This window comes from Pteropus vampyrus, unplaced genomic scaffold, assembly GCF_000151845.1.
Source record: "Pteropus vampyrus isolate Shadow unplaced genomic scaffold, Pvam_2.0 Scaffold110, whole genome shotgun sequence".
Classification (NCBI taxonomy): domain Eukaryota; kingdom Metazoa; phylum Chordata; class Mammalia; order Chiroptera; family Pteropodidae; genus Pteropus; species Pteropus vampyrus.
In genome coordinates, this window is record NW_011888891.1 from 1,254,344 (window position 1) to 1,263,906 (window position 9,563).

General features: G+C 34.3%; 1 protein-coding gene across 1 annotated transcript in view; it reads right to left on the bottom strand.

Moving 5' to 3' along the window:
- NXPE2 (neurexophilin and PC-esterase domain family member 2) overlaps positions 1-9,091 on the bottom strand; it is a 23,849-nt gene extending 14,758 nt beyond the window's left edge. The window contains 2 exon segments of the mRNA XM_011365422.1: positions 3,289-3,390; positions 9,059-9,091. Of these exon segments, the coding sequence (XP_011363724.1) occupies positions 3,289-3,390; positions 9,059-9,091 (135 nt within the window).
- Positions 9,092-9,563: the final 472 nt, after the last annotated feature.

The following is a 9,563-nucleotide window of genomic DNA, read 5'->3' on the forward strand; positions in this document are numbered from 1 at the left end:
TTTTTTTATTCTTTTGTCTATTTAGATTCAGTCAAGCTGATAGAAAGGTCTACTATGGTTATTATGGTAAATAAAGTTAATCTCTGCCCTCTTTACGAATCTTTATAATAATAATTTTAATTTAATTTTTTCTGGTTAATTATAAAAGGAAGACACACAATTATTATTTGCAGCTGATATGATTATATCCCAAGAAAGGCTAATCTAGTGTGAGGGACAAATGTGCAAACTTACTACAAAAAATGAATAATTTGAAAGATATGTAATAGAACTTCATGGGCACCTAAAAGAAATTTAGCAAACTTGGCCTGGGACAGTTAAAAATGGCTTCATGAAGGAAGAATGGGAATTATTGCTTAATAGCCACAGAGTTTCCATTTGGAGTGACAAAAATATTTGAAAATAGATAGTGGTGATGGTAGTACACTTTGTAAATGTAATTAATGCTATTGCAGAATACACTTAAAAATGGTTAAAATGGAAAAGTTTTGTTATATATGTTTGATCATACTTTTTACAATTAATAATGCAATATACCAGAAACCATTGAATTATACACTTTAAATGGGTGTACTGTGTGATATGTGAATTATGTCTCAATAAAACTGTTTTTGGTTTTGTTTTTAAAGAATGGCTTCACAGAACTGATGACATTTGATTCTCAAAAGATGAGAGGGAGATTACCAGATAGAGAAGAAGGGAAAGCTATCTTTGGCTCTGGGGTTTTTATCTTTTTAGAAAACTTAATCTTCACTATATCTCTGTAAACCATGGCCATAGCCCAGAACCATTAACCTTCCCTAAAGTTCTTATGTTATAAAGATCCCAGTAATAACCAAATTAAAGAATCGAGGCTAACAAATGTTAAAGACATTCTGGAGAATTTTGAAAAATTATAACTGTTCTCTTGACCTGGGACTTCTAAAACAGTTTTCATCTGATTCCCCAGGGCTAAAATATGTTTATTCTTGAATTTCTTAGAATTCTTGTTTTCAGATTCATTTCCCAACACTGGGTCCTAAATGATCGAAGTGACAAACTCTAATAATAAGGAATTGGGGCTCTTCTCCACTAGCCAACAGTCATGGGCTTGAAACTCTGGAATCCCAGCTTAGTACTACTCTTAAGAGTAAGATTGCCAAAGACTTGGGATAGATAGCTTAATAAGACATCAGATAGTCCTAAAAAATAAAAATTTTTCTTTCAACACAGATATAGTGGTTACATGCTACAGATAAAAAAGCATTAAACTTTGATTCCTAATATCACCATTTATCTATGTGATTATATATTAAATGAAGTTCATTTCATCATTGTTAAGGTGGGGAATCTTCACACATAGGGCATTCATGTTTAAAGAGAATAATAGAATAAACCTATTTAATTTCAGATGTGCTTCTTATAAGTAGCAAATCAGTGAATTTTTAAAAATTATTTCAATCTAATATGAGAAATTTATCCACCCTTAACTATTGTCTCTTTAAAAATTAGGATACAACGTCTCTTTTTATTTTAATCTTGGTATTTTACATAAGACATTGAGATAGCAAAGGAGGTGGAGGCAAAAGTCATGGAAAGGCATGAGGTTGAGTGACCATGTACAGAATTCATATCTTTTTCATTTTCTAATCTCATTTTCACTTATATTCTAACTCTAAGTAGAGTCAGAATTTAGGTAAGTCTAGAACTGGTGAGGACAGACCTGTGTATGTATGCTGTTATTTGTTTTGTTTTGTTTAACTAAAATACAGTAAAATTGACTTAATTTAATATACAGTTCTGTGAGTTTTAACATATGTCTAGTTTTGTGTAAGCACCACCACAATCAGAATACAGACTAGCTCCATCATTCCCATAAACTGGCCCTTTGTAGCATTATTTACAATAGTCAAGATATGGATGTAACCTAAGTGTCCATCAACAGATGAATGAATGAAGGAGAATCGGTACATATATACAATGGAATATTACTCAGCCATAAAAAAAAAATAAAATTTTGCCATTCGTGACAACATGGATGGACCTAGAGTACATTATGCTAATTAAAATAAGTCAGACAGAGAAAGAAAAGTATCGTATGATTTTACTTATATGTGAAATCTAAAAAACAAAATAAACAAACAAAACAGATACAAATTAGGGCACAGAGAACATTTTGATGGTTGACAGATGGGAGGGAGATTGGGAGATAGGTGAAAAGAGGGAAGGGATTAAGATGTGCAAATTTCCAATTATAAAAGTAGTCACAGTGATATAAAGTACAGCATAGGAAATATAGTCAATAATATTGTACTAAGTATGTATGGTGTAAGAAATGGTGCTAGATTTATCTGGTTGATCACTTTGTAAGTTATGTAAATGTCTAATCACTATGTTGTACACCTGAAAATAATATAATTGTGTATGTCGACTCCAATTGAAAAATTAAAAAAAATATTTAAAAGGAAACACTAATATGGGTAGTGGGCAGGACCTGAGAATGTGAATTAAAGGATACAAGTGTGAAAAAGAAGAGGATTGAAGGAAGAAATGTAGAGAACATAGATATTTACATAGAGGACTCACAAAGAGAAACCGTCCGAGCTGTGGTCTGAGAACTCTATTTTTTACCAGTTCATACAACTAACTGTCTGAATGTCCCAGACTTATGGTCCTTCTTGTTTGGAGCTGGGAGTTTGTATTAGACCAAAGTGAGAGCGATACTTTTAAAAGAAATTGGGTTCAAATTTAGAAGAGCCTTGAATGGTTAATAAAGGAGTTGATCTCATCAATTATGTCATGTGTAAAAGCCGTGATGAAAGTTTCTGATCAGAACAAGATGATGAAAGCAGAATTTTTGAAAGATTAATTTTGTACTAAATGGTTGGGGGGAGGAGAGAGTGAAGCAAGATCAGTTAAGAAAGACTGCAGAAAGGGAAAATCAAAAAACACTAACTGAACTATGCAAAGAATAAGAAAACTGCTGTGAAGAAGGCAGAGGGCTGAAGCAGATTTAATTGGATTGGAGCCTCAGAGGCCAACGTCAGAGAGAATTTTTAGGCAGGATGGTTAGCAGTGCCAAATACTACAGAGATGGTTGAAAAATCCACCTGCCAGTGGAAATAATAATAATAATAATAATAATAATAATAGCATAGATATTGTCAAAGGGATTAATGCTGAACAGAGAAACTTTTCATCCACATCTGTTGCTAAGATGAAAGGCTTTTAATTCTTGCCTTGAGAAAAGTGAGCATTCAAAGTCACTGTGACTTTCTCTGAAATTCTGGAAAAGGAAATAATTCCTACCTTTGTGTGGTCTTTTGAAGCCAAGTAAATGACCCAGAAAACTAAGATAAATATCAACATCATCAGTAATTTATGAGCTGTGGCATTTGGAAACAAAGTATCCTCTAAGAAAGAACAGGAGAAAGTCACACATTAAATCAAATAAACATGACATTGCTCTCTACACTTTGGTTCCTCCTCAGTACTTTCCAGAACAGGTCTATTTGCTACTACCTCCTAGGTTTTCAGGAAGTTCCAATATATATTCTAATAGAAATCAGAAATGACAATCCTCCCTGAGGCAGGGAATCGAGCGGTTTGGAGGACTTCTGGTTTCTTCTCAGGTTGATTCTTCAGTTTGGAGTCATATTAGGGCTCTGAGCTTTTTCTCTCATCAAAGACTCAGTGGGCATAACAAGGTTTATACCCATAGCAACTGTTTACCCTAAGAAACACTTTTGTGGTGCCCTCTAATAAATCCTAGTCTCTAATTCTCTCTCAGATACACGCACACTTATACACATGCACACACACAATCATTATGTGGCGTCCTTCCTCACTGGTCTTACTGCCTACCAAGGCTTCAGTCTAAATCTCCCATTTGTTTTTTCAGGGAGCTTGGTTTGTAATCTCTTCATGTTAAAGTAGTTGAGAAACTTTGCTATAAAAGTTCAGGGTGTATTCTTTAGAGTTGTCATTGCTGTGTAGCCAGAATTTTAGTTTTAGATTTTTAAACCCAGAATCCTAAAAGTATGTGGCAAAGAACTAAATTATAGCAGCGTTTCTCAAACATTTTTTGTCCAGGATCTACAGAAAGAAAATCGTATCGAATTATCAAAGCCCATTCAGGTCATACACACACACAACACACTTCTCATAAAATAGTTACCACATAAAATGTACTGTGATATTTTCTAGTTACGCTATTTTAATCCATTCCATTTTAAAATTATTTTCTATGTCTAAATAAAATAATTTTACTATCCCTAAAGGGTTGCTACCACCATTCGAAAAGCACTGATTGATCTATTGCTCTCTCTGCTGTCTCTGCCATTAAGCATGCAAATAAGAGTTGGAAGGTACCACACCAGTGGATGAATATCTTCTCCATCATATTCTCATACTCTTTCACAGGAATTATAGCCATCCAGAGTTTCTTTGGTTGAAGTAGTCTTTGCATTTATTTCAGGGTTAGAGTTTCCCTATAAGCTTCATTGATCAAAAGCTGAAATGCCATTTGGGGCCACAACATCCCAGCTGGAATAACAGCCTTTCTTTCAATGACTTGTTTCTGCTCACTCTACAGAGCCAGAAGACAGAAGCCATGAAGGAGTTCTTAAGTTTGTTTCAGAGATTAGATATATGTAATCACAGTCCAAGGTCACACTTGTTTGAGGCCTTACATATTTATATATATAGTGCACTTCCCTTGCTCTTGCCTTTGTTTTGCTGTTGTGGGATTAGTCACTTCCATAGTTGCAGGAGAAATATCTGAAAACCTGGAAAGAAAAATGGAAGCCCTTGTCCACAGTTTCTGAATGACTGAGAATTGATTTGGCTGGTTCATCTTAAGATTTGGAGTACTTTTTTATAAACTCTCTTGCTTAAACAACTGCATACATTAAGCACTCCAACAATGATTTAAATTAAATCTCAGGCCATAAAAAGAAGGGCTATAGGTCTAAATCCCACTGGAATTTGCATCGTAATAGGGTAGGAGAAAACCCGAAAAATAAAATTCTGTCAATGAGAGGATCACTGTCACTGAAGGTGGTATCTGGTCAAAATGCAGCCACCTACCAAATGGCATGTTACCACCATATTTTATCAGCCATATTTAATTTTCATTGCTTTGCATGGGGCTGTCAATAGAGAGAAATGGACATAGACACAGAGATACCTAGATATAGAGATATCTAGATATAGATACAGATATATGGATATATATATATATATATGTATATATAGATATCTATATACAGAAGTAGAGATAGAGATATCCAGATATGGATATGTGTAGAGATATACATGCATGTATTCATATACTTTTTAATATATGGATATACATATAACATTTGTTTGTTTGCATCTATACCAATCCCTCCAGGCACATACTCATAAAACTACATGGATATCAGGACTATGATCACAGCGCGTTGGAGATTGGCACAGAAATTCAGTAAGTAATTTCTAAAATAATTTTATTGAAAGAAAAGAGATATAGATCCCACCAATCCTTCCCCACTCCTTTTAAGGAATGTTTCTCTCTACTTACTGCCTTATGCTACAGTATTGTGACAATTATTATAGTATCCAAGATTCTTAAACTAAACTCTGGAAGTCTGCTTACCTGTGTGGAATTAAGTGAAAACATGTAGCTCCATAAATCCTTGATGATAAATGTGTGCTCTGAGCCACAGCATAATTAGCACAGCCATGTAGATTATAGCATAGTAAACAAACAAATGCTTTGTACTCCTAAAATATATTATTAACTCATTTTGTTTCCATAATAGTTACAGAGCTAATCAGGAAAGAAACTAGTACCCCCATGTAACAAAGAGCTTGGGACATAGAGTCCACAAAACTTATCTGAGGTCACAGCATCAGCAATTGAGCTGGGGCTAGAGTGCCAGGCCTTTGACTTGTGTGGGCCTGCAGCCCACAGGAATGGGCACAGTGGGTTCAGGGTATGAATCTCCAATCCTTGAGTAAATAAATGTACTAAAAGAAAGCTGACTTGTGTTTCTCAAATTAAAATCATTTTGCCCAGTGATAAGGGGAGTATTAGAGTGCATTTTGGAAGAAGAGAAGTAGTAGGTACTAAACAGCACGTTTTCCTATGGTGTTAATTTTACTCAAAGATTTGCAGAAGGAAGGTAGAATTAAAGCTATTTAATTAGTAAGTAGCTTTAGAAATTTTTGTCAATCTAATCTTCAACATTCCTTGGGGAAAATGTAACAGTTGCATGAATTTTTAAGATAAAAAACACTGCCAAGAAATTTTAATCCTTTAGCAAGATCTTTTTCAGCAATATCCATTGGCCTCTGAAGGCTAAAGTTCTGCTTTTGGAAGACATTTTGAGAGAAGTTTGACCTAAACTCAGAGAAACTCCTCTGGCACACACTTGGATAAAACCACGAGACTGTGTGAGTGTGTTGCCAACACCCTGTGGGAGAGAGTGTTCTGACCTTATCAGCATGAGTATCCAGTTTGGGGACAGTGGAGGAAGGGAACAAACATTTGTTCTAGGCAGAACATTAAGAACTCATTCCTGAAATTTCTTTCCATTTGGAAGGATATTCGTGATTGTTCATAAGAAAGTACTCAAGAAGGCCTGGCTTTGTCTACTGCTGTCTGGACTGGGTAGGTAAGCTTCTCTGATTCTAGGATTCAGTATCAGAAAGACCACCTGCCTTGCAGGTATAAGCCACATTCTCCAATTTCAGCTTTCTTAGAAGCAATCATGAATTTAGGGGGCGGGGTGTTCTCCATTTGCTTACTCTTTTCTAGTTTCTCCACTCATTCAGAACTCAGACTGGAAGAGAGAAGGTAATTATTAGAACTCCTTTAAAAAATTATGAATTCCCTCAATACTATGTGTCATCAATTGCACTTGAGCTTTTAGTTCATCTTCTCATTTGACTCTCAGAAACTTGGAGAGTTTGAAAACATTATCCCCATTATATAGATAGAGAAAAGAAGACTCAAAAGGCAAAATAATTTGCGTATACTTATACAAGTCTATATCTGAGCCAAGGGGAGAGGGGTATAAACTATGGCCTGGACCAAAACTATGGCCTGGTATTGTAAATAAAGTTTCTCTTGGAAGACCTCCATACCCATTTGCTTACATACTGCCTATGACTGTTTTTTTTCCCCATAACTGCAGAGTCAAGTATTTGTGACAGTGATCATATGATCCACAAGCCTAATATATTTATTATCTAGCCCTCACTAAAAAAGTGAGTAGACCGAAAGAAGAAAAGGAGGCTGTACTCATTAAGTGGAGTCACAAAGTGGCGGAGAAATTATGATTAATTACAAGCTGTAATATGTGCCCATGGGTCTAATTATCTAAAGTGGTGCAAAGAGGAAGGTCACTGGGTTGAAGAGAGACAAGAAACTATGAAGATTTAGATGTCAGATATGTCATTCCCATGTCTATTAAAAACTCACAGAATGAGAATGAGATTTGGGTTGGGGAGGAAGATCGTGAACTCAACACTGAACTCTTTTACAATGTATGGGAGAAGTTGACCATAAAGAAAAGAGGGTGGTGATGGGTGTTAACAGAAGAGAATGATCCTCAAAGGGAGGAGGAATTCTACAGAAGAGGGTGCTATAGATAAAATTAAGAATGATTTCTATTTCATATTCCACATTCCTGATTTTGTACCCTCTAGCCCCAAACAGAGTGAACTGATTTTCCCTAAATTGTTGCCAGCATATGATGAGAAAATCTTAAGCAATCCTTAGGATTTTCAAGTATTAGAGAATATATCCAACATAACTGTATATTTTTTGTTTAAACAGCTTAATTGATCAATAATATATATACCATTAAATTTACCCATTTTAAGTGTACAGTTGACTAACTCTTAATTAATTTATCTAGTTATAAAATCATCACTAAAAATCAATTTTAGAACACTTCCATCCCTAAAAATCAATTTTCGAACATTTCCATCATCCCAAAAGATTGCTCATGTTTATACGCAATCTCTTTTCATTCCCACTTCCAGCCCCAGGCAACCACTAATCTGCTTTGGCACTCTCACCAAAATTCAATTTATTATAAATGGTTTATTTCATTGATCTAAAAGTCTATCCTTATGCCAGTACCAAACAGGCTTGATTGCTGTTAATTTGCAGAAAGGTCCAAATTGAGATGCATGAATTCTCTGACATTTTTCTTTTTTAAGATTGTTTTTGCTATTCTGGATCACTTAAATTTCCACATAAATTTTAGGAACAGCTTATTAATTTCTGCAAAAAAAAAAAAACTAGTTGGAAATTTGATGGCGATTGTGTTCATCTAAAGATCAATTTGGAGAAAACTATCATCCTAACAATATTAAGTCCTCTGATCCATGAACATGGGCTGTCTTTCCATTTGGGGCGGTATACTTTAATTACTTGCAACAATATTTTGTAATTTTCAGATTAAGATTTACACTTGTTTTATTTAATTTATTCCTAAGTACTTAATTCTTTATGCCACTACTACAAATGGAATTTTCTTAATTTTGTTTTCAAATTGTTCATCGATAATTTATAGAAATACAATTGATTTCTGTATACTGTGATCTTATACCCTACAATTTTGATGAACTCGTTTATTTGTTCTAATAGATTTTCAGTGGATTGCTTAGGATTTTCTATATAGGGCATCATGTCACCTGCAAATAGAGATAGCTTTACTTCTTCCTTTCCAATCTAAATGCTTCCTTTCCTTTTCTTGCTTAATTGTCCTGCCTAGAATCTCCAGTACAATGGTGAATAGCAGTGGTGAAAGCATACATCCTTGCCTTTTTTCTCATCTTGGGGAAGATTTCAGTCTTTTACGACTAAATATGATGCTATTTGTGGGTTTTTCATAGATGCTCTTTATCAGATTGAAGAAGTTGCCTTCTATTACTAATATGTTGAGTGTTTTAGTCATAAAGCATGTTAAATTTTGTCAAATGCTTTTTTTTTATTATTATTTCTATTGAGATGCCCATGTGAGTTTTCTCTTTTACACCATTGATAAGTTGTATCACATTTATTTTCACATGTTAAACTCACCTTGCATTCCCGGGATAAATTCTTCTTAGTCATGGTGTATAATTCTTTTCATAAATTAATGGGTTAAGTGTGCTAATATTTTACTGAGCATTCTCATGTCTATATTCATGAGATATTGGTCTCCAGTTTTCTTGTAGTGTCTTTGTCTGGTTTTGTTACCAGAGTAATACAGGCTTCATAGAATGAGCTGCATTGTTAGATGCATATATTTTTCTAATTGTTGTATATCCTTAATCTATCGACCCTTATATCATTAGAAATTTGTTCCTCTTATCTCTAGTAACATTATTTTTTTAAGTCTATTTTGTCTGTTAATAGTATAGCAACTCTTTATGACTTTCTTATGACTACTGTATATATATCTTTTGCCATCTTTTTACTTCTGATCCATTTGTATCATTAAATATAGTATGTCTCCTGTTGACAGTATAGAGTTGAATCTTGTCTTATTAACCAATCTGGAAATCTCTTCTTTTTGATTCAGTTGATTAATCCATTCACATTT